The sequence below is a fragment of the Chiroxiphia lanceolata genome, chromosome 3 (assembly GCF_009829145.1).
Source record: "Chiroxiphia lanceolata isolate bChiLan1 chromosome 3, bChiLan1.pri, whole genome shotgun sequence".
Lineage (NCBI taxonomy): Eukaryota > Metazoa > Chordata > Aves > Passeriformes > Pipridae > Chiroxiphia > Chiroxiphia lanceolata.
This window is the reverse complement of record NC_045639.1, coordinates 68115283-68140960: the sequence shown is the minus strand read 5'-3', so window position 1 is coordinate 68140960 and position 25678 is coordinate 68115283. Positions and strand designations below refer to the sequence as shown.

Here is a 25678-nt window from a genome sequence, read left to right as displayed (position 1 = left end):
AAAAAGGTAACTAACACTTGAAGCAGACAATTAAGAGTTCATAGTACTCTTTGTAAAACTGAATTACTTGTAAGGCTTCTCTGTAGTCATATATAGGAATAAGTCAGCATAGTACTTACATAACTGGGCAAATTTACTATTAAAAGATTACTATGCAAATGCCAGGGAAGCACTTGTCAGCTAAACTAAACTGTATTAAAAAATCAGACTTAAATTTCTTGCTGCAGAGTTAGACATACCCTAATGGGAATGCAATAGGTACTTTCCTGGGAAAAAGAACACGGCACAGGTACATGGGTGTTGAAAAACCCCAGTATATCTCTCCCTACATGTTTAAAAATCTAAGCTTTATTAAGTTTATCCAAGAGTCCAAATGAAAATGTTCAGAAATATTAGAGATTAAAAAACCTCCCCAAAGCATATACTAAAAAAGCATTAAGAAACTGTTCCCCTCCTATAATATTCAAGTAGTCCTAGTTTTAGTGGAAGTTATTCTCATTGGAAAAAAAGACTAATTCGTCAATACATGACATGCCTTCAGAAGAGTCTTCAGTGAATATTCCTTTTGGACAGAAGAAATGCAGAAATAATTAAAAGTTGTGCATTGGAATTTTAACATGAATGAATCAATTGGGACATATACTACAGCCACAGAGTTAAAATAGTTAAAAAAGTAGCAAGAATAATTTTTATTTGAAAAAAAGAAAAAAGATTGAGTAGCACTGCAATTCTGCTAACTTCTGTGCTCACTGCTCTAAACTCTTGATACCAAAGCTTATACATTTCATCAAATATCAATCTGTAAGACAATTGTTGTAGATTGAAAAAGAAAAAAAGGGAATGGGTGCACTCAGGTCTCTGAATTCAGGTACCAGAACTAACTAATGAATCAATGAAGGGGACAGGCAATAAAATCCTTTCTTTTTAACGGGGACAAAGTTTTATGTTGGAATGGGCTTCAAGTGAAATCCAAACTTTCAATTCCTATCTTGCAAGCTTTGGAATATGACCACATACTGATTTCACAAACAGCAAATGAATCAGTCTTTTAGATAGAAACTGATGGTGGGAAAGGTTCTTGAAAGTACAAGGCATGTGACTGCAGTTCTAAATGTTCACAGTAAAACATGAGTTCATGCAACCATGTTATTCCAACATCCCATCACCAATTTATTCAGCCTGTTCAAACCTCAATTGTGTTTACACCTCCTGCAGAAGACACCAAAATGTGTGGAGCCAATGAAAGCAACACAGTTCAACCTGCATGTTCACCACCTGTCCATTTATATTCACTAGGTACTCATAGATAAGTACAAGTCTGCTTAATTAAGTAGAGTTTTTCCTTGTTGTAGTTCAATGATGGACAAAAGACAGTCAAGTACAATTTTTTTTTTTTTAATAAAGATAAAATTACAAAAAAGGTAAAATCAGCTCAGGAAAGGCAAATTACTTTAATAGATCAGTTTAGACATTTAACATAATAACTCACATCCATTTTTAAATACTATTACATAAAGCATGGTGAAGAAAGGAATTTCTGCCTCATAATTAGAAAACTCACAATACAACTTGCCAAAAAACAGAACAAAGCCATTTGAAAATAAATACAGTCCATGCCAAATAGTACAAAATGAAATCAGCAGTCTCTCTTCATACAAAAACTTTTCTCCTTTTAGGTATTCTCCAACTCTGGTATTATGTTCTGCAACTGATGAGAGGCTATCTTTTGTTCAAGGGTTGCTGAGCTGTTCTGATTTTGCTCTGTACAAAGGCAAAAATAAACTGTTGTTTACTTTTTTAGAAATGTAATTTTGAATTAGAAGTCATGATTCTAAAATATTTAATATTATGAGGAACTTAAAGTGATCGCTACAGAATTTAAAATATTATAAAGCATGGATTTAATTAATAAACACTCTTCAAAAAGATTACATCATTCATTAATTAGTGTTTACCCTTTGGCGTCTGTCTTTTCACCACTGCTGTCCTTGGCTTTATCCTCCTCCTTAACATCTGAAAAATCACAAGATTTTAAATCTACCGAAAGATGTAAGAAAGCCTTAAAATACTTAAGAAGTAAACAGCATGACCAAAGTTGGGTTTTTTTGTATATAATTCTAGCCAGAGGGAACTAGCTTTTAAAAGAAGTCACTAGTTACATATTAACATACAGTGTTAAATACATCCCTCCAAAGGAGGGATCTGGGCACAATGCCAAGTGACTCAAAATGCCTCAAGGAAAGGTCTCTCTTGACTGGCCATAATGACAGCATGCAGTAATAAGGTCTGGAGTTCTCATGAGCTCTTTGTGGTAGACTTGAAACTTTAAGATGTATCCTGTTCTTAGAAAAATCAAGAGTCCTTGGAATTAAACTGTCCCTAGAACTCTATCCAGCTTCTGTTTCAGAGAAAATTAGTTGGCTCATCCCACGAACACAAACAGGAACAAACACTTCGTCCAACATATTTAAAGTGAGAATCCTTCTTATCTCTATTTTCATTGACCAATACAGATCCCTGGCTCTAAGATTTCAAGTTTGTGGAGAAGGAGCAATATCCCTTGTTTGAAAACACTATTCTAGTGTGAATAGTTGTATCTTGAAACTGATTAATTTAAAATAGAGGCCTTAAATACAATGGAAAAAAAATATATCATCTCAACAGCTAATCAACCGTTAACAGATAAAATACCTGTCTCCTGGCAGGACTGACATTTGCAGTTCTAAATACAGGATGAAATCACATCAGAGTCCTACCTGCTTTTTTGTCCTCAGTCTCTTTTTTGTCTTCCTCTATCCTGGCTTTCTTTGCTCCTTTCTTATGATCTGCAACATTTCGTCGTCCGCCTTCTCCTTCATCTTCAGAATCTGAAAACTCTTCATCACAGGCTATGCGCTTATCAGATGCTCGAACTAGGATTCGGATTTATGATAATAATTAATCATAAAGTCCAACCACAACAGCCCTAATTAAAAAAAACTACCAAATTAAGAATGAGTAATAATATACTACAGTAATTTAATGCTGATGAACTATATTATGGATTAAAACACTATTTTTCAAGATACTCTGGGTCTCTCAAAAATATCTTCCAGAAAATAGCTTTACAGAGACACAGGGTGAGAGTGGGGAATATTTTAACATGGAACAAATAAACTTCAAACACTGAAAACTAAATCGCAGGAGAAAACACTATGGTTTCAACAGTTCAGAAAATGGACAGAGCACCAATAAGAGGTTATAGAATTATTCCAATCACCATCAAAAAAGGTTAAATGTAGCAGAAAATCCTTGGCTATAGCTGAAGAACAACTCAAAGTCCATAGAAAGGTTATGGTAACAAAGTGAAGGGTAGTGTTGCAAGTGTGGAAAAATGTCTCATGTCAAAAAAGGAAATAAAAGGGTTTTTTCCTTAAACACTATATGTCACTTTACATCAGAGGGGGACATAGCTTTTGTCTTTTGGTATTCACAAAAAAGTACTGTATTTCTTTTGTTAAAATTCATTGAGATTTCTGAAGTATCTATTATAGGTCTGAAACTGCCAGACTGTTTTATAAGATGTATAAAAACATGCTCTTCCACTGCTTCGTTAAGACACTTTAGCAGGTTCAGATTTGCAGACAGATACCACCTTAAAACCACCAAGACTAGCAGACCAGTGGCAAAATGTTTTACGTAGGAAACAAAACTGCCAGTCTTCCAATACTGCGCATTGCTATGCCTAAGGTTCTGAACAATTAAATCTAAAATTACTATATTTCGACATGTTCTATCATGAAATGATATTTCTTACTAGAAATGCGTTTGTCCGGATCTTCTCCATCCTCATCTCCACTGTCTTCATGAACAGCATCTTCAGGAATGGCCTGCATCTGTACACCAGGTGCATGAGGTAACATACGCAAATTCTCAAATAAGCGTTGCCTGCAAGTAACAGACAAGAAAAGTTATTACTTCACAGAAGTAACATTTCCTTGAATTTTGTATTAAGTTCTGGAAACTCTGCATTCAAATTTAACCTGCTTCACTTTAGAGTCAGTTTCATTTTTCAATTTAAAAAAAATGTCATGCCAAGTTCAGAAAGATTTCCATCCCTATGAGATCATTAGTGTCCTCAGTGTACTTGAATATCATTGTCTTTGTACTTTTCAAATACTTATTTTAATTCAACCTTCAATTCCCCACAGGGTCAGCACAAGTACCACCACTTGTGCTGAACTGGCAACAGTATTTCTCTGTTTATAATCAGCTAGAGTATCAACTTGGATAATAAACTACCTTCTAGTTTCTTAGAAAGAAAGTCAAGACACTTGAAGCATGATGACTTCTCAGCTGTGTGCAGCAATGACATCAGAGTCAAAAGTAACCCATTTGGATAAGATTCCTTACTGTCTGTTTTAGGGAGAACAGAGAGAAGTTCTGTCCTGTCTAAGTAACCTGATGTGATGGACATCACATTCCAAGCACCACGTGTAGGAGCAGGAAAGACACTCGGCTTCTCTTGGGACTCAAAATTATCATTCCAGAGTGCAAAGTAGAAAGCAAGGTTTGGCAAGCATCAAATATCAGAATTTGCAACAATTATGTCAGTATCTTTCTGCAGAATTTGAAGAGCTAAGAGGCAACTAGTGCTTTTTCGGAATCTTTACAGTCTTTGCCTCTGTTTAAATCACATGACCTGGCACAGTAGTTTCACCAATCCAGGGAGCTCTGTAAAGCCAGGTCTCTATGAAAGCACACAACAAACTGAAGGAGAGTCCTCTGAAATGAGGGGTCAGTGACCTTGTGGGTGCTAGTATAAGAATGTGAGATACAATCTGTACCCAGGGATGCAGCAGCAAGTTTTGCAGACTACTCGTACCACAAAGGCTCAACAATGTAAAACATACTGCAAAGAGCCTGGCAGATCACCAGCTGGAGTACTACATTACCACAGAGAAATTCTGTACAATTATACTAGTGAAAAATAAGTGCACTTTCCCTCCACCCTTGCACATTATTAAAAACCCTTTTATTTGATTGAGATTTATATATTTGCACTATGAATACCCATCACAGTCTATACCCCAATCACTTCAAAAATTAGTATTTTAACCGCTTTGGTGCATTTTGCAATTTGAGAGTTTAAAAGTTATAGTAGTACTGGCAAACTTATACAGGTAATTTCACATTTTTATTCATCTATTTTTGGTAACCAAAAGAATTCCTGTGCACTGTTAACAGCCTGTTAAAACTTGAGGCAGGGATGGCGGTTTATTTTTTTAAACCCAGAGCAAGGACAAACCATGGTAAGCAAAGAGTACTTTAGGCTAATCAATTATCTTCTGTCAGGTCAGTACAGAATCAATTGTACATATTCATTACTCCATCCCTGAAGTAAAATATTTGTTTCCAATAAAAACTTCAAGATGTGAGGAGTATCAAAAGTGGCACTGATTAAAAACACATACCCATCATAGCTTGGCAATGAGCACTGCTCAAACCTTGTGGATTTGTCAAACCACAGTCATTTAACTGCCTGCACACATATCATTGTCTTTCCGCAGTTTTGGATGTTCAAGCTCACATATGACGTTTTATTTTTATAGCTGACAGCCACAAAGAGTGACAGTCTCAGTTCACATTCAGATACAGGGCTGAGAATTAGAAATCCTAATCATCATGGCACACCAGCTTCCTTCCTGGTAGGATAAACTTTCTAAAAAATTAGAATGGAAACTCAAGTAAAATAGTCATCTTTTTAGTTGTTGGAAAAAGTAAAAATCCAAGCCGGGTCATAAATTTCCATATTTATAGTCATAGAACTTCATAAGCATACATACTGTTGTAGGAAGAGAGTTCCAAAAAACCCCTCTTTTGACAGAAATGAAAAACATGTCAAATCTATTCAGTACTTATTTTTAGTGTGTAACAGAGAAAGGCATTCCATTTTCGAAACTGCCTAACAATTAAACTACTGGAGAAGCATGATCCACATGACCTACCTGATAGGTAAGATAATCATTACTTACTTGATCTTCTCCATATATTCTGGTGTATTCTGATTAGTCATATTTGAAGGACTAATATGAAGCTTGAAGTCTGGCCCAAAATATTCAAAGTAGTCGTTATATGGCAACTCTATAAAAAAAAAAAACCAAGACAACTTTGTGATCCAAAAAAGATTTTTAAATACAACAGTAGATTTGACAGAGTTTTACTTAGAGAACTATCACAGTTGAAGCATTCAGGTATGCAATACTTGAGCGTTACCTGAACTGTTCAGTGTTTTCCCTCTAAATTATTCAGTGAACTTAAATTTGCTGGTAAAACACAAAGTGAAAGATCTCCTGTAATCACACATTAGAACAACATAAGTAATAAATTTGATAAAATAATTAAAAATGCTACTTCTGCAGGAAAGAAGATCAACTGACGATTTCTTGTAGCTGCTTTCAAAATTAGTCCAGTTTGAAAGGTTTGAGTGAACAATTCAAAATATTCTTTCAGTAAAACTTTTAATACCCATTACTAGGCTGAAGATCACAGCTAATTCAATATCCTTGGTAAGGGCTGTACAGTGCTACCCATGTCTGTCGGTTTCCTCCCTTAACCCACTTTTAATATTTTCACAGATAACGGTCCCCTGACTGGAACACTGAATCACCAAAATGAAGGTGACGAAGACTTGATAGCCAGGACAAGAGTAGTATTTTATGTTGAATATGACTGTATCTTTCCAGATAAATTAAGAGAAATCTAAAAAACCCCATAGAACCCTTAAGAAATATGACACTGAAATCCATTTTTAATTGAAACCTTTATCTTTCTTCATCTATGATTATTACAGGATAAGAGATCTTGTTAGGTGGTCAGAAGGCACACAGGAAGATTAAGTTGCTATTGCAACATTTAGAAATGCACTGCTATTTCTCAGAACAGATTAAAGATAACAGTGACACAAAAAGTTTAGAGGAACGTTAAAAAAAATCCAAAAAACTTTATATGCATATATATAATTCATTGAAAGGGGCATGCTAATGGAAAAAAAATCCCAAGATAAGGAAATACTACTTTCTCTTCAAAAGCTTCAACTGACAAAGAATATATGTTGACAAGAAAGATGGAAAATATATATCTTGAAAGGCACAGTCCAAATAGTCTTTTCCCAATGACAGCAGCATTCCACTCAATGGACAGAAACACTGAATCTACCAAGTGATACATGAATAGCAGAAGTTTATCAGCAAAAGCTGAGATCCATCATGGCAAATGCCAGTGACTGATGTGCGACAAACCAGCCCAAATAACAATTTTATATAAAAGGCATTCCAAAAACATGTCCAAGAGCATATCTGGTCAGAAGCAAAGTGAGCACAGGATCTTTGGGGATCTTCCTCAGAGAAATTACTGGTTTTAAATTTTTTTAGATAGTTTGTATAGCCAAAATTGAGTGAAATGGAAGAGTGAAAGTCCGTATACTTTCACAGCTACTTTTAAGTCAGATACAATGAAGAAACAGTAGTTTTACTATGTAAAGCAGACACTTGCATGCTCGCTAATTTCTTATGAATACCATGTCCATGTTGCAGCAGTATATATTGTATCATACTGATGATATTCATACTAGAAATACTTACAAGTAAGGTTCCGTAAGTTTTACATTTCGAATTTTCAAAAAATGATCCACTCACTTAAAGCTCTTGCTAAGGCATAAAAAAGCCCGAAATACTTATGTTTATTTAGTGCATAAGATACTGAAAATTTATTAGCTAAACCCTAACAATAACTTTCTACATAGTTTATTCTAAACTGATGCATTAGAGCTGTCTAGAGACATATCTGCTATCTGTTCACTTAAAATCTGCCATGATTATTTCTTAATAAAATATTAATTTGAATATTAATATTTACCATTAGGAATTTCACAATCTAAGGCAACAGCAGTTTCATACGTCCAGCATCGAGCAACATTACGAATTGTATAGCCTCCTCCTCCTAACATCAGCAACGGCAAGTTAAAAGTCTTTACAACTTCCACACATTTAGCATGACCTGTCAAGCAAAAAGGGAGTTAACAATATATGCAAAATAGCTATTGAACAGAAAAATATATAATGAACTATTTAATCAGACATATGCAGTCACACTCAACAAGGACTGAATTGATTCAAACAGAACTGCCTCCCCCTAGAGCTAAGCACGACCTCACAAGAAGTCAAGACCTACAGATGAGAAATGTACAAAACACAACGAACATCATCCACCCCAGTCTTCAGAGATGCATGATGGTCTATTGTTGCTCTGAAACGATCTTAGAATGTTCAGTGTTTTGTCTTTTCATAACTCATGTCATACACAATGACAAATCTAGGGACAATTTCTCAATCAAATGCAATGGGGGAAAAAGGGAAAACAAAATCAGTACTTGGTCCTTTCTACTTCTAAATTTGAACCTGTATTAGAGGTTGCTAAGTCTTGCTTACAGAGTGAACTGGTGCCAAGACAGTACACACTCCGGGGAGATACAGCATACTGAAAGGCATCTGTAGGAGGCAGCAGCTCTCTTGGTTTCCAAGATATGTAAGATGGAAAAAAATCTGAGCTGTATGGGCAACTGAAGTAGCTTTGCCACCTGGTGCAAATCAAGAAAAGAACCCTGAAACACTGCAGACCCAACAGATACTATACTGCATTTTGTTGCCTACAAAACTCTAATTGTCTCATTAAAGAAACCCCATAAAAACAAGAAAATCCAGAAAATGAATGATTCCAATAGGCTGGATTCAAGGCTTAGCAAAAGTTCAACATACATTTAACATTTTGTCACTTAAGTAAATAATAATAATAATTATAATAATAACAGTAACATTTATGCTATTTGCTAAATTAACATCTTATGCCAATTTTGGATAGAAATTTAAGTAATCCTAAAATACAGTAATTCTATGAAAATTAATAAAAATTAATGTAAACACTTCGCTCAGTATAACAAATACCACTATAAATTTAACAATGCAGAGAGTCTTCTCGTTTCAGTAATACCTATTTTACACCCAACAAGGTGTTTGATGTTTAACATCTGTAGTCTAAGTGGACTACTAACTAGTTTTGTTATTTGCCCATCACTGTCTGCGTTGCAGACGACTGTTGTCCTGTCATTCCAGGATGCTGCTTTAAAGCTATAGAAAGCCTGTACATAGAAGAAAGGGAATCACTTGAGTGGCTAGGAAGCACATGGAAAACCAAGCTTCTTAACTTTTTTAGATGGACAGAAAGAAAGAGGCAACTTCTGGGTTTCTTTTGGCCACCCCTGTATAGCAAAGAAAGAGGTGATTAATCACATTAATGAACAAAATCTTTGTGACTCCAGTCCTCATCATGCAAGTGTCTCGAAAAACAGTGTGAGGGGTAGAGGTTTCTAATAAGTAAAAAGTTACAGACGACAAACAGACACTTTTCTGTTTACCTTTAACAGTAAGATTAAAGCATCCCAGCCTGTCACCAGACAGTGAATCTGCTCCACACTGTAATACTACAGCACTGGGCTGGTACATCTCCATTACTTTGGATATAATCTACAATTGATATAAAATAGCAAGTCATTAACTGACATTATGAAAATAAAATTAAACTAGCATCTTTGCAGAGAGATTAAAACAAAAAAAAAGTACTCACTGGTTTGAATATTTGCCCATATGATTCATCATCTATACCATCCCTCATTGGAAAGTTGACAGCATAGTATTTGCCTTTTCCGGCACCAATGTCCTAATGCAAAGATGACAACACTTTAATACAAAGACAGAATGCTATCATGGAAAAAAATCTACACAAGTCTACTGAGCTATCATTGTACATATCTGTGAGGACTAAAAGGTAAAGTTTACTTGGTTCATGTTTTCCCATAAAACCATTTTGGAGTGCAGGAGTTATACACTAAAGCCTAAAATAGCAAAAACACACTCATTTTTTTAATTCAAGGATTTAAGACAAAAAGACAAATCGTAACTGTTTATTCTGGTAAAAATAGTTAAGCAAAAGCAAGTATGAAAACCAAGAAGAGCAACGTGATAAGCATGTTTTCAGTGTTGTACAGAAGATTTGGACTTAAAGAGGTTTTTAAAACCATATTATTTTGCCCCAAACATAAGATGAGGAAGCAGCTGCAGTATAAGGGAATGAAGAAAAACCAAACTGAGGCCACTTACAGGTGCCCTTGAAGAACCTGAGACTTTTTAAACAAACAAACAAACAAAAAAGAACTTGTAGATTATTCTCCGTTGCATCAGGTGTCAAGACAGGAACCTCAGTAGTTTATCCTACCAGTTTTCCTAGATAACCTATGCATTAAGAGAAAAAGTTCTTTGCAAAAAAAATAATCAAGTGAATACACCCCGAATCCATCCACACAAAGATCTCTGCTTGACCCACATTTGCATTTCTTCCCTTTATTTCATCACCAAGACAGATAGAAGTCTGTCTTGGTGACAGAAAACTGCTCCAGTCTACAGAGCAGTTTTCTGCCACTAATAAAGGTGTAGTGGAGCAGACAGTGAGAATTGATCTGTTCAGTATGGCTGTAAACTATTATCAAACAGCGGCTCTGCAGAAAGATCTGCATTTCAGGTCCAATATCCTTGAAAAGCTACAAGTCATATGTAGGATAACCCAGCAATACAAATACTAAACTTCTCAACACTACCTACTGTAAAAGTCATGGACTTTTTCCCTCTTCCTGAACAACGCCTCCTTAGCAGTAAATGCATCAGTAAAGTGTCACTTCCAGAAAATATTTTTAGCTGGAGTGGGTGAGGGGAAACAAGATGGACATGGGGAGGGCAACAAATGGCCCAATGAAACATAAACACAGGGCTAACAGTTGACTTTCTTTGCCACCAGAACACTACTCATATTTCATACAGTATTGCAAGACTAGTGACACTGAAGACCCCTGCTGAATGCAACTCTGGATGATTTGAGGCATAAATTATCCACAGTCTCCCACAGTGAAAAATCTAGGCTTTAAGATGTTGAATTTTCTGAGGTGATCACAGAATCACAGAATGGTCAGGGTTGGACAAAGGGACCTCTGGAACTCATCTAGCCCAACCTCCTGATAACGCAGGTTTCACAGGATCACACCCAGATGGGTTTTCAGTATATCCAGGAGACTCAACAACTTTCTTGGACTACTAGAGTGCTCTTGTCACCCTCAAAGTGTTTCTGTTTGTGACCACTGCCTCTTATTCATTCACTGAGCACTACTGAAAAGAGGCAGGTCCCATCCTTTTGACACCTGCCCTTGAGATATTTGTAAGCATTGATGAGGTCCTCTCTCAGTTGTCTTTTGTCCAGGATAAAGAGAGCCAACTCTGTTAACCTTTCCTCATAAGAGAGATCCTCCAGTCCTTCCATCATCTTTGTTGACCTCCACTGGACCCACTCCAGGAGTTCCATGTCTCTCTTGTACTGGAGAGCCCAGAACTGGACACAGCACTCCAGATGTGGTCTCAACAGGGCTCAGTAGAAGGGGAAGGATCACTTCCCTTGACCTGCTGGGTCACACTCTTCCTGATGCACTACAGGACACCATTGGCTTTCTTGGCCACAAGGGCACACTGCTGGATCACGGTTAACTTGTCCACCTGGACCCCAGGTCCACAGAGCTGCTTTCCAGCAAGTCAACCCCTAATCTGTTCATGGGGTTATTTCTCCTCTTGCCTTGCTTTATAGATTAAAAAAAAAAGAAATCATTAAATTGATCTTATCCTAAAACACAGCAAAATCAAATGTTCACACTATTTCCCACTAAACAGAGTAGGTGCTTGAGCTACTCAACAGATCTTTTCTGTAACTGATACTTGCGCTGGATATAAAGACTAAAGAAACAATATAGCATTCTGGTAGCTTCCCATTCACCTACAGATCAAGCTGCCTCATTCGACCTGGGCCTCTGTGCAAAGCAACTTATCCGTCCATGTATATAAATGACAAAATTAGTGTTATCGTCTAAGATGTGTACAAGGTCAAATAACTTACTAAGGACGCTGAAAGTTTAGACTGAACAATACCTTCCGGAGAAAATGGATGAATGCTGATGAACTAGAAAATCTCAGTGAGATTCAGCTACACTGATGGAGCAGCAATTACAAAATCATTATCTGAGACACGATGTTACTGAATCAAATAAGTGTAACCTGATCAGCAATCTAGATCAACTAAAGAATGCCAGAAACAAGCTGGAAAACATGCTACCGACCAAAAGAAAGATAAGATTTGGCTGTTAAAGTTGATAAAAATAACCACGAATGGCAGATCAAGTTAGGCAGAAGCAAGCAGCACAATACTGGCCTCCAGAAGGGATACTGACTTTTCAGAGAAATAGTTCTCCCTTTAGTTCTATTAGCTTTTCAGGCCCTGGACATAGGGAAAAGCTATTTTTTTTCCTATGGGGATGTAATTATTGCAATAAAGCCTGCTACAGACCATATGCAGAAAACAATAATTTCAAAATACTAGCAGTGCAGAATAAAAGTTACCACGCCTGAGGTACTGTTTGTCACCGACACTGTGCCAAAAAATAAAAATCCCCAATAACATACAATATTCTTCTATTTATTTCAACTGTGTTATCTTTAAATTCTTTGTTCTAGGTGTGGTGAGGTGAAGAGTCCATAAACTTCTCTGTCAACGGGAAGTGCTGCTTCTAAAAAGCCAACATATCTAGCCCTCCAAAAAAAAAAAAAAAATCTAGCCAAATTCAGCAACAACAGCTTGTCATGATAAACATCCTGGTCTGAGCTGCCTTTTGTTTGAAGCACCACTACCACCTTGTGGCCAGTCAAGTTAAACCACACAGACAAAAACTCTAACCTGATTTCTACTGAAATCAATTTAGAACACAGTTTAACAGAATCTAACAGCCATAATAACATTCAGCTCCAACAACCACACTGAAATGAATGTTTAGCATCCCACTAGGTTAAAGCTCAACTTTCACGTACTCCTGTGTCCTCTGGGTACGATCAGCACACTGGAAAGCACACATTTCAGGAGTGTTAGCCAAAACACAAACATTTGTATCTCATGAATCAATTTAAAGATAGTAGAAAAACAGTGAATTGTTTCCAGCACACCATTTTTGTAGGCCAACTTTTCAAAACTGCTTACAATTTTTAAAAAAAGTTTCTAACTCTGTGTATAAACTGATGTGCAAAGTTCCTAACACCAGAGGTGCAACTTATCCTGAAGAATACCTCTGATAAAACAGGTTTAATTTATGAGTTTGAAGCTAGGAATAATACATAAAAGTCTACTATGAGGAATGACTAAAAATTAATATGAAAGGCCAGGAAAATTGGGTTTCCATTCTCAGCTTTGCCAGAGATTCTACAACAGCTCAAATGATAATTCTTCACAGGTAAATGCTCCCTCCCTCAGGCTGCTACAATGCTCACTACATAACTGCTTGTGGGGCATGCTAAAGTTCTTAGGTAGTGAGCATCATGAGAATTCAAAACAAACTTCATGACATAAGAAATATTCCAAAAATGAGCCAACTCATATTACTAGGCAAATAGAACACAGTACATTTAAATTGCAACTGAAGCTTTGTGACTATTAAAGGTGTGAAATGTGTTATTCTAAAATCTGAAATAAGTTTTGAAGGCATGTGATCTCCAGACAGCTACTTTTCACTGTAGATGCAGAACTGAAATGTATAGATAATTATAAATATACCAGACTGTCTTAGAAACATCTCGAAAATCTGAGTGCATTAAACTAACAATATTTGAACAAAAAATTTCAGCCAATTTATCCAGAAATTAAGGTGCTGATTTCACTTAGAAGTCTCCACTATCCTGTATTATTTTTCCTAGGATTCCTTAACAAATCTATCACTCTAGACCAACATATTTTCTGAAAAATGTACTGCTGTATACCATTATTGGATATAGTTATTGTAGCCTAGTGCTAAAACAGTATCTACAAGGAAGAGAGTAAGAGAGAATTTATCACCAATGAAATTTCATGTTTAACCTTACCCTAAGGTCTCCTGTGCCTGGAAAATATTCTCCATACTTATGGAATGATACTGTCATGACACGATCTGTGGTATAAAATGCTTCTTCAACACCATCACCATGATGGATATCAATATCAATATACAACACTCTTTGGTGATACCTAGGAAGAAAATAACATGAGAAATCATCGTTATCTCTTATATTTATAATAGACTGATACCGAACAAGAAAAAAACTACTGAAAAAACCCACAACCAGACATTAAAATCCAAGATTACAATCATGATGATGATTTTGGTTGAGGCAATCATATGCTCTCAGAATTCTCAGTCCAGTTTGAATAGTAACATTATTAAGTTTATCTTAATCAAAATAAGTAATGTATCTAGTATTTACCCCAACTCATCTCTCTCTGCAGAAGCTATACCTTGTGCTTCTGCTCATAGCATTTGTTGTTCACATCTGCTGAATTCACCCCTTTCACATGACATTTCTTTCTGCCTTGTCAATAATTATCAACAGTCTGTGTTCCATAAACCCCCCAAAAATAAATTAAATACTTGTTTTTCATTGACTTTTCTTCTTCACCTCTCCAGCTTGTAAAGATAAGGACATTCTTACTTTCGAGTGTATCACACTTTCTATTTGCAAAAATTTATTACACTACTGTTTAGAATTTCCTTAAATACTGCAAATTTCAGGTCATTTGGGATGGATAAAGAAACCAGTGGTTTGAAGCCTTAGAGTACTGAAAACAGTATTGGCCCTTAAACTCTATGTTTTCTAATAAAAAACAAAGTCTGTCAACATCAGAAGATGCATTTTTATCACGCTTTGTGCAGTACTATAGAATATGAGTCTGAGTAGCCATAATTTTGGGGACAGTCTCCTATGGTTACATAACCTATAACTATTTGCAAGATTCCATCCTTCACATTCACATTGAGCTAAAAAATTCAGGACTGGACCACAGAAAATCATATCACTTTTCATAGACTGCAGAGATAGCTCCTGAATATGTGTTGCACATTAAAAAGGATGTCTTAATATGTTAATATTAACTATTTTTTTAGTCTCTTTAGAAACCTTTTCCATCTCTAAACTTCCAGATTACAGCTGCTTCCCCCATTCCTCACCAGCAAACTCAGCTGTTCCATTCACAAGAATCAAATACCTAGAATATTTCTTCTAATAAATGAGATTTATGTGTTTTTAGAAGGGATACAGTCTTCTGAAGTGGTAAAAGCAACATTCAGGATTTGGAATTTTAGTGAAACATTACTGCTTGGAGTTAATTATACGATCACTTTTTCATTACTCCTCATTTTTTATTTTGCAGTCACAGAAGCACAGCTGTTATTTCACTATTTATTCATAACAGCCACATTAATTCATGTAATAATCCAGGAAACCTCAGTGCATGATCTACCCTGAACATTCCTGTTTGATTAGAAACAACTCAAGTGATAGGAAACAAGCAGGCATATTGTGAAACCACATGGATGTAAGATTATGAGCACAATGACTGCCCTAAGGGGTCAGGGTAGTGATCCATCTAGCCCACTATTCTGTCCCCCTGAGTAGATTAATATTTACAGAAAGCAAGTAAGCCTATCCATTTTCTGAATTCTGCTACTCTAGTACTTCCTCACCATCTAGACTTACAGCACATAGTGTTTTACATGGTGCACTGTTGCTTGGATCTTTAACATCCATTTGCAGATCTCTTGTCCATGATTATGTTTAATCCCTTTTGAACCTTGTCGCTGTCTGCTTCCTTAAGCCTCCTGTGGCAACAAGTTCCAGAAGTTCACTATCCTCTGCATAAAGAATTATTTCTAAATATCTGTTTTTAACCTATCTCCTACTAGTTAACTTTTCAGCTTGCCTGTATTTAAGTTTGAACATCTGGATGAAGCCAAACCAGGCAGAGATTGGAGCCTTCTTAACTGAAACTGTAGAAGTTCAACATGGGCTATGAAAACTCACTGAAATAACTACAATCCATATCTTCAAACATTTAAATACTTAAATTTGACACTTTCCCATCACAAACTTACTTCAGTAACTCAAGGATGGCAAGCACAATATCATTGACATAACAGAAACCAGATGCCTCCGATTTCTTGGCATGGTGAAGTCCTCCAGCCCAATTGACAGCCATGTCTGTTTGTTGTCTGTTTAATTTTACTGCCCCAGCTGTAAAAAGACACACAGAAGAACGAAAGAAAAGGGAGTCAGAAATTTCTGATGGCCTTTAAATCTGATACATGAAATAATATTTTGGTTTTTTAATAAACTGATCTTAGAACTGATCTCCTATCAACACTGAGATACTTAATATATCTCATATTTTACAGTCTGTAACTGATATATTATAAATAATATATAAATATATTAAAAAACCTTTATACTTGCTTCAGTTTTAAATATGCTATCAAAATTTTAAGTTGCTGACATAAACCTACTAAAGCTACAAAAGAGCTGGCAAACAACCTAGACTTACCAACAGAGCCTCCAGTTGACAGCTGACAAAACTCAAACAGGCCATCAAATACAGGACAATCTTCTCCAACATTAACTGCGTAAGAAATGTATTACTTTTTCAAAACACCATTCCAACAGCATTGATATATACATGGATAACACAGATGCATAGTCCATTCAGCATTTTAACTACTTACCCCCCACCCCACTTCATTTGCCAGGCTAAATTTCAAACACTGAAAGCAATGTAGAATCTTTATAGTATGACTTCAAACTATCTTCTTTTTTCTTTTTTTAATTCTTTTTAGTTTCTGTGGGAAGATTTGTCTACTCATTAACAAGAAGTTTGATGATTTTTAGATTTTTGAAGAAGTGCTGATTAACACAGGTCATGTTAAGAAATGCACAATTACTTAGAAAAATAATTTGCTGACAATAAAGCATCATAAAGACGTTACAATACTGCCTTTAAAATTGATAATAGCTGTCAAACTGCATTCCTAACAGCACTTTGAGCCTATTCCTATAATTAGAAAAATAAATTAACAGAAAGAGTGAACAGTGAAAAATGTACAATTCTTACTATCTCCCTCCAAGAGAAACGAATAACTTTTTTTCTTGACTTAAACACATTTTAACACATTAATTTTTACTTCTCTACTATTCTAAAAGCCATTCTTTTTCAGAAAGATTTTAAGGCACTTTCGTAAACAGCTCACACATAAAGTTTAATCTATGCATTAAGCCTTATTATTAGTAGTAGTATTTCACATCTAGAATACATCTTGTGAAAGGAGAGGCAAAAATTCTTACATATGCTTAAAGAACATTTTTTCCAAGATGGCTGGTTTTAATGGAAAAGTCCAAAATAGCACAGCTAAAGAGTTAAGAGTATTTCTCTAACTTCTGTCTTGGTGAATATTGAGCTTTAAACAATGCTAACCATCAAAGCACACGCACATAGATTTTGCCTAATGTTGACACTTACATCTCTGCATTTGCTTGCTGTACTCAGACATATTGTCAGGCCTTATTGATCGGAGAAATTTGATATATTCATCACTATGGTACTTGGTCATTTCCTCAGCAGTTGCTTTGTGGGGTCGCTGATAACAAGAACAAATTAAAGAAATAATCAGAGTGCTCCGCAAAATCAGCCAACAATTGGCTAAAACAGGCAACTTGAAAGAAATCTCACCCACTTTGAAATGAAAACAATTAAAGTGACAGAGTGCTGTTTTACAAAAAGCAAGGGCTACTCTGTTGTGAATATACAACTTCATTAAAAACTGCTTCACTTTTAAGTAAAAGAGCTCTGAATACACTAAGTATTCTCTGTTTCCACTTTCACCTCTCTCATTTGTCTGACAATACTTGAAGATCTTTAAAAATAACTAAAAACACTTCAATGGATATTCTATTGCTTATACTTACATAAATTTCCATTTTTCTGTATAAGCCATAGTTTAGCAGCAAGTTATGGGTCATTCGGATCCTGTGAGGTTTCATTGGATGCCCTTGTCCATAGTAATAGTTTCCAATATCACCTGTCAATATTGCAAAAAAGAATAGCTATTCATATTACAAGTTTTCATTGCCACTTAGAAGAATCATTCTCAGAAGATAAGTAAATAGGTACGATTCCAGAAAACAAACCAACCCCATAAAGGGAGTACAGTCTATTTCAAAAAGGCCACAAGGAAAACAAACTGTTGTATGTCAGAAACAAGAAAGAGAAGGTGAAAAAGAGTCTGAATCTAACATTTCCACTACAAGCAGACAGTAGTGAGAGAGTTAAGACTACAAGACATGCTTTCAAATCAAGAGTGACGTTCCGGCCCAATAATGGGCCAGAACTGAAAAATAAATAATGGGAAACAGAACTGGAATTAACAAGGAAGTAGAAACTACTGATGACATTGCCACATAATGCCACAACAGAGGCTGTAGTAAAACCTACCATTTTGCAGGAGCTGATTTTAAGATCCTCAGCCTGTCCTGAACTACTAATACTAGCAGTTAACATTCCAGAAGTCAGCTTCAGATCCACTGTGGCAACCACACGCACAAACATTCCCCAGACACCTGCTGCTAGAGATCCACAGTAGTTTAACAAGAACCTTGTAATCCAGATTATCCTGGCCCTATCAAATTGAAGAGCAACTAGACACACAATTAAAAAAACAAATTTGACACTCATTTCCAAGAAAAGAATGTCTGCTCTCATGGGCTAGTAATAAGTTTTCTTCCGAGCTTGGGTACTGTTAGAACATAGACAACCCAATTTTGAGCACTGATATTCCTGAGACATGAACCATTTTAAACAGAACGGTTTTTGGAAATGTAAATGAGCCTAAAAATTATGTCCAGTTGTCAATGGCTTTTAGCTGGAGAATTCTATAGCAACTCTTCACAACAGCACCTCTCTTCTTTTTGACCAAATTTCCCAATAGGATTACTGAACTTTAGCTTCTTTAGCTTTTTACTTTTCTCTCACATCCTTCAACATGCTCTGCCTTGTCCACTGGGAACAAAAGAAACACTATTTTCACAATGTCATACTATTTTACAAATTTTGTCAGTCAGAGGGAAGAAGAAGCACCACTACAAAAACAGCTTTAGTTTCACCTCTTCAGCATGAGCTTTGTGGAGGAAGGGTAAATGTCAGTTTAAGGTAGCATCATCAACTACCAAGAAAAACAAATATTACAGTAAGATTATAAGTCTCAAAGCATTCTAAAATCCTTCAAGCTTTCAGTTTTCAAAGTGACAAGGAGAGTAAGAATACTTAAGAAAACAGATATAACCTAATGTAACATAACAAGAAGGTATTTGGAAAAACAACCCCTCAACACCTAGCTCTTTGCCATCCCATAACAATAGAAACACCAAGTTTCAGCATGAAGAACTTGGAAGAGCTTGGACCTTCTAACCTGGATACGTAAGTAGAAGGTTAGCACTTTCTGTTAGTTACTAAAACCTGGAGTCTCCAGTTACTTATTGCAAGCCTGAAGGTTTGGTCACATGCAGATCAAGAGCAAAAGGTATTAAGAATATTAACAAACTCCTTCCTTCTGCTAAAAACATTTTCAAGCATTTTATGAAAGAATACCTTTTATAATTAGTGTTTAGGAAAAATCTATCACAGCTCTTTGAAACTAATGCCTAGAAGATGAAAACCAACAATTCACTAGCTCTACTTTGTTTTTTGAAGTTAAGTTCCAGATTTAAAAAAAAACTTCAAGCTAGTAAGAGCTTAAATTGAAATTTTTAAGACAATAGTGACTATAAATAATATGATGTTTTTGAGGAAACTTCATTCCAAATGCATTTGTGGCTTAAGGAATGGGGTTTTTTTACAGACCACTTCATTTTTAACTACTTTAGCTTATATAGTCCTTACTGACATTTTAGTCAGAATGCTGATGGATAGGGAAGCAGACAATTAAGAATTATTTTGTGACTTACAAATAATGTAGAATCCATTACTTTTCCCATAGGTAATAGAGAAAAAATAAAATTAACAAGTTTCTCAAATAAAATTGCAACATATCCTTCAATATACTGCAATTATTCAACTAAAAATATTCAAATTTATGCATATTTTATATACCATACACTGCAGCAGACACTTAAATAAACAAATCAATAAATTAAGCATACTTTCTAGCTATCACTTTATTTTTTACCAGAAAAGAGAATTTTAAAATAATTGGCACATTGGTAAATTTAATGGGAGTTTATTTAATAAAATAGAAGATCTGTGGGTGAGTATCTGGCAGAAGCTTATTGATCCTTCCAGATTAGAGGCCAGCAGTAGCGACTAGCAATAGATATCAATATAAATACACTTCAGCAACAAACAATACAATACCATTTATATCTTTCAGGTCTCAACATCACCAACAAAAAAGGGTTTTGGCATTAGCCTCATTAAAAAAAAAGAAAATTCAAACATATGGACAAGAAGTCCATCAAGTTTCCAAGGGACTATAGTGATGTCTATGTAGGCAGGGGTGGGAAAGGAAAAGATACACAAGATGTTCCTTTTTCTTCATTAGCACCTTGATTTTCAACTAACATCACACAACAAAGTGGACCCATCTTAGACTCATCATCCTGTGATGAAGGCAAAGGTGTCAAAAGTCTCTCCTCCTTTGCCCATTGAAAAAGAAGGTGGCTTCCTGGTACAAACACTTCATCCACTGACCCTGAAATTTATGTATCTCTTCTTCATATGTGACAGCCTTATTGGGGCATTTTGGGGAGAAAAGCGATGTGTACCTAGAGCTAGTGTGTGTGAGGATGGGACACTGCCCTCACTAATGGAGCTAAAAAGCTCTGCACATCGTGCCAGCCTAACTCTGACTGAGGTATGCTTGTATAAGAGAAATGGTACGGTGAGGCCAAGTACACAAGACTATTACTGTAGATAATATGAGTACTTGACACTAAACTTATTAATACAAAGGTAAAAATCATATAGAAGTGTTATGAGCATATTTATATCACTTACCAGTGTGGGCACACACAGTAAGCGCAAAAGAAAAGAACTTAACTGAATGACGAAGCGGAGGGAAAAAATGCAAAGTAGTATATGTAGAAAGTTTGCAAATCTATTAGTCTTTCACAACAAGGCTTTGAAGACTGAAATTTACTGTTTTATATCAGTAAAAATGTCAGCTAAATGGCTCCCATTGAGAAATAGCAACACAATCTCTGAAAACTTGAGTCCTTAACTAAAGACACAAACCAAGTGCCCATTTAATGCTAGTATGAGTTTACTGCCCTGTACTGTTCAGCACCTGATGCAAAATATGATACCAACAGGTGACCAGAAGACTGTTACATACACTGTCACATCCTAAGTTCAAATATATATATATATAAAAAAATTGTTTCTAAATTCGTACAAGTTACCTGCCAAAATGAAGAGCGCTAACAAGTAAACTGATTCCTTCGATGAACATAAGTTTTAGACACCCACTTCTCTATCTGAGACTTTAGCAAGGCCTACACATAATATTCTAACACATAGAAAAATACAAGAGGTTGCATGTCCTAAAGGAACTTCAATTGTGTCCAAAAACATACAACTGAGCAACTATGTGCTGCTATGTGCCCAAAAGAGTATATTAGTCTCTCCAGTTACTATGATATACAGAAAAATAACACCACTAAATTTACCCATTACAAAGTAGTCTTAAGTGCCTGAATAGATGCAAGATATGACATTTATGCTTGGTTTTTTACTTTGCAACTTGTAAGTTACATTACTTCATAACTTTAACCAGATAAACTGTTATGTACACAACCACATTGCTGCTTATTTTTAGTTGCCATGAATGATGAGGTATTTCAGAACTGCACTATGAGCAGAAACCTAATTGCAAAAATGGAAACCACGTGGAAAAAAATATCTTAATAGCAGTAGTTACATTGAATTGACTTCAGCGATAGTAAGAGGTAAACTCACGTAAAGATGAATGTAAAAAAGACCATCAAACAAACAGCTATTCAAACAGGCCTAAAATTACTGCACTAGTATCTGAAAGGCTGGGCGTTTTATTCTATTTTTAAAATTAAGCCAACAGCTGAAGACTAGCAAAGCTCTGACTTATGAGCCCTGAGCAGAGGCTGGACATCATCACCTGGTTTGGAAGCCACTGCACAAACTATTGATGAATTTCCAGAAAACACTTCAGTTTAAGTTAACTTTATCTGCAGATGTAAGCTTTAACTAGAGATGCTACTTAAACAATGTCCAACTATAGCAGCATACTGCCCTACTAAAACAGGTTTAGTCTTGTCTTTATGGGTGGAACCAACCACACTCCGACGCAGATCTCTCGAATTTTTCATGAAGGTAGAGCCTTTTGAACACCCACACCAACTTCTGCACAAGCAGAGATCTAAACAATACTGCTAGTGCACTGGCATGGAATAAATACATTCACTCACTGTAACCATGTGAGTTGCTGTGTGATTCTCTAGAACTGTGCTTTGCTGTACAGGAGCACAGAGTTGGAAAGACCATCTGGGTCCCTTGCTATGGTCAACTGTACAATACATATACCTATCTTGGAAGAGCTGAGCTACCCGAGCCACAATGTTGCAAGACCGTGACAACAACCTGAAGGTCCTTGGTAAGAGACTAAAATAAAAGCTGTGATATCCTCCCGTAGCTAGTATGGTTCTAGGCAGTGCGAGGAACACACCTCGCTAAGCTAAGGCCATGCACATACTAAGACTAGAAGCACGTATTAAAAATATTTCAAATAAGATGACCAGAGTATTTTAATTTGTAGATTTTTAGTTCTTCCTGTAGTATACTGGCTCAAATTTAAATGAAATTCCTGACTTGAACACAATTACAAGCAAGGAAGATTCCGGAAACTGGATGTGGTTGGCTGTCTATTACAAGCAAACTGTGGGTAATGAAATCAAGCTTTGTCTACTTAAAGTTTATTCGTTCTGAGTACAGTATGAAGGCTATTAAAAGTATTAATTATCAAAAAAACGTTAACAGCAACACACTCTGAGAAAACTTGGCACTTTTTAAACTTAGTACACACAGGCTAATTTAAAAAAAGCAGTCTTAGATGACAACCACACTGAGTTTCACAAAAAGCATGGAGAAATTTATTGCATCTCAGAAGATAAGGGTATATGCTTCTAGAACTTTTCAACACTTTTTAGTGCATACTTTGCAAGAAAGAGAGTAAAAGTATGTGTGGAGGGCTAATTATGACAAAAAATGGTATTTTACTTCAGTTATGACATGCCTTTAGAGATACACCACTATCTCAGTTGTGTGCTTGAGATACATTTGCATTTTTTTGTTTTGGGTTATTTAGGGCTTCAAATACTCCCTTTGCTGTGATTCAATGATTTTGATGGTACAACACAGTTACAAAACACTCAGAATTGCCAGATGAACCCCACACTAGCATCAGGAATATTTACTGCACGTATTAACTCTAAAATTTCTTCTAATAACTCTATTTCCAAAAGACATGTAAAATAACTGTTGGATTTGGCAATTAAATGAGACATCAAAAGTATTCTAAAGCTCTTTCTGTCATATATAAGGCATTTATTTTAAGTCACTTTCACCACAGATCCTATTTTCTCTGCATTATTAACTGCTTTTATCCTAGTCTACATATTCAAGCAACATATGAGCTTCAACTGCCTTAAGCTGCCATTATCCTGCCACCTCCAAACTTCTTCCTCTTCCAGTTTCTCTTCACTAGCACAGCTTTTTGGCTGTTAATGTGAATCTAATCCTAGCATCGAGTATCAAAATTCAGGGATCACAGGAAGACTGAGTATATCAATATCTAGTAAACTATAGCCACTTCACTTAATTAAAAAAAAAAAAGAGCAAACTTACAAAAAAAAAAAAATAAGCAAACATTTGCAGGGAGAAAGCCTCTAAACTATCACTGCTGTCTTTCTTTCAACACGGCGAAAAGTGATTCCTCTTCCCTAGGAAAAGTAAGATCCCAGCTTCACCAAAATTATCCCTAACAGGGGCCTCCTTTCCCCTTTAGGCGGAACAAAGAACCAGAGCTAGCAACAAAGAGAAGGGGGCGGCAACCACCACTCTGCCTCCTTTAGTGTGGTTAAAAAAAAAAAAAAAAAAAGCCAAGACAGGCCCCACAAGATCTGCCATTTTTAAAGAATAGCAGATTTGCTACAGCAACAGACATCTTTGATATCTTAGTGGGTTTAGCCACTCATCTTCATTTCCAAAATGGTGAAAACACCAAAGCCCTATGGCCAAACATCCTCAACCTCCGTTTCCTGGCTACTATCAAGATCAGTCTCAAATGCCATTGCATAGAATTGTTACAATAGGAGGCAATTAAAAAAAAATAAAATAGAATCTCTTAACTAATCTAACCAACGAGCTTACAAAAAGGGATAAACTAACTGAAGCTCAAGAAGAAGACAAAAAGTTCTTGCTGCTTTGGCCAGAGAAAACCTCAAATAAGTTGCTGCAAAAATCTGAAACCAAGCACAAGCTTCACGTACTTCTTCGCCGTTTCTGGCAACGCAAATCACAATCCCCTGTGTCCCCACTAGACAAGCGTGCAAATTCAGAAGGCCTGCAAGCAACTAAAATTTCACTACTATTAAACACCTACGCACACAACTTTTTGCGTTTTTCAGGAAGGCAAGCTCGTGGGAGCCAGACCACTGCTCCGATGCGACCACAGTTTGGGGAACTGGTGGGAGCAGAGTCCCCCTGCCCCTCCGCACCCCACCCTTCGGTCTGAAAGCCAGAGAAAGGGAAAGGCCTCAGCCCAACAATCACCAGGTGCCGGAGCTACACATGGCCTGGACTTTCTTTGCAGAGGAGGAGCCAGACAAGGCAGCTACTCCAACGCCTCCGTGCTCAGAGGATAGAGGGGAGTGTCTCAACTTTTCCTTTTTTTTTTTTTTTTTTTTCTGGGGGGGGTGGGGGTGTGTGTAACAATACACACAGCACTCACCACCGGGCCCGGCAGGCCCGGCAGCTCCCGCCCCGCACCAACACTCGCAGCCCCCCCTCCGCCGCCCCCAGCCCGGCGGCCCCGGGGCTCGGGAGCGGGGCACGGCGGGGAACCCCAGCCGCCACGGTGCCGGGACGGGGGGAACCTCCTCCCGATGGGGAAGGGACGCCCGTGCCGGTGGGGCCCGGGGGCAGAGCCCGCCCCGGGCGGCCATTAGAGGGGCAACCCCCGCTCCTACACACGCGCTCCCGCGCCGGCCCTGCTCACCGTCGTAATAGTAGCAGACTTTCTTCTTGCCACCGCCCTGACTGTACGCCATAGGGCTGCCGCGCCGGGGCCGAGGGCAGGGAGCGGGAGGCCGAGGAGAGCGCGGAGCCGGCTCGGAGGGTGGGAGGGGGCGGGAGAGCGGGAACTCGCGGCGCCGGGACCGCCAGCAGCGGGAGCGGGTCGGGCCGGCGGGAGGGGCCGCTGGCGGAGCGCCCCAATCCGCCGCCGACGTGGGTAGACGAGGGACAGAAGGTTGCGAAGAGGACGCACAAGAGTGAGCACGGGCTCCCGCCGCCTTCTCCGTGCTGCTCTTATGTAGACATACTCGCACAGCTGGGGAAAGAAGCTAAAGAGGATTCCTCATAAGCGAACTCTTGGAGGTGGCTCTTTCCTCGTCCACCCCCACGGTGC

At 37.2% G+C, this 25678-nt stretch overlaps 1 protein-coding gene across 1 annotated transcript; it reads right to left on the bottom strand.

Moving 5' to 3' along the window:
* Positions 1 to 1379: 1379 nt before the first annotated feature.
* On the bottom strand, positions 1380 to 25433 carry HDAC2 (histone deacetylase 2). Its single transcript, XM_032682938.1, has 14 exons — positions 25268 to 25433; positions 17934 to 18046; positions 17488 to 17605; positions 16519 to 16593; positions 16073 to 16211; positions 14031 to 14172; positions 9661 to 9753; positions 9452 to 9560; positions 7897 to 8037; positions 6015 to 6123; positions 3797 to 3927; positions 2757 to 2912; positions 1956 to 2013; positions 1380 to 1761 (listed from the first exon to the last, which is right to left on the bottom strand). Exons 1-14 carry the CDS (start codon positions 25317 to 25319, stop codon positions 1731 to 1733), a joined length of 1467 nt encoding a protein of 488 aa, XP_032538829.1. The 5' UTR covers positions 25320 to 25433; the 3' UTR covers positions 1380 to 1730.
* Positions 25434 to 25678: the final 245 nt, after the last annotated feature.

Bases quoted from the DNA above. Each gene is read 5' to 3' on its own strand.
- HDAC2 (XM_032682938.1), bottom strand. From the start codon at position 25,319: ATGGCGTACAGTCAGGGCGGTGGCAAGAAGAAAGTCTGCTACTATTAC. The intron at 18,047-25,267 runs GTGAGCAGGGCC...CAATATTGACAG, and splicing joins AGTCTGCTACTATTACGACG to GTGATATTGGAAACTATTAC. The intron at 14,173-16,072 runs GTAAGTTTGTGA...TTTTCTTCCTAG, and splicing joins GCCATCCTTGAGTTACTGAA to GTATCACCAAAGAGTGTTGT.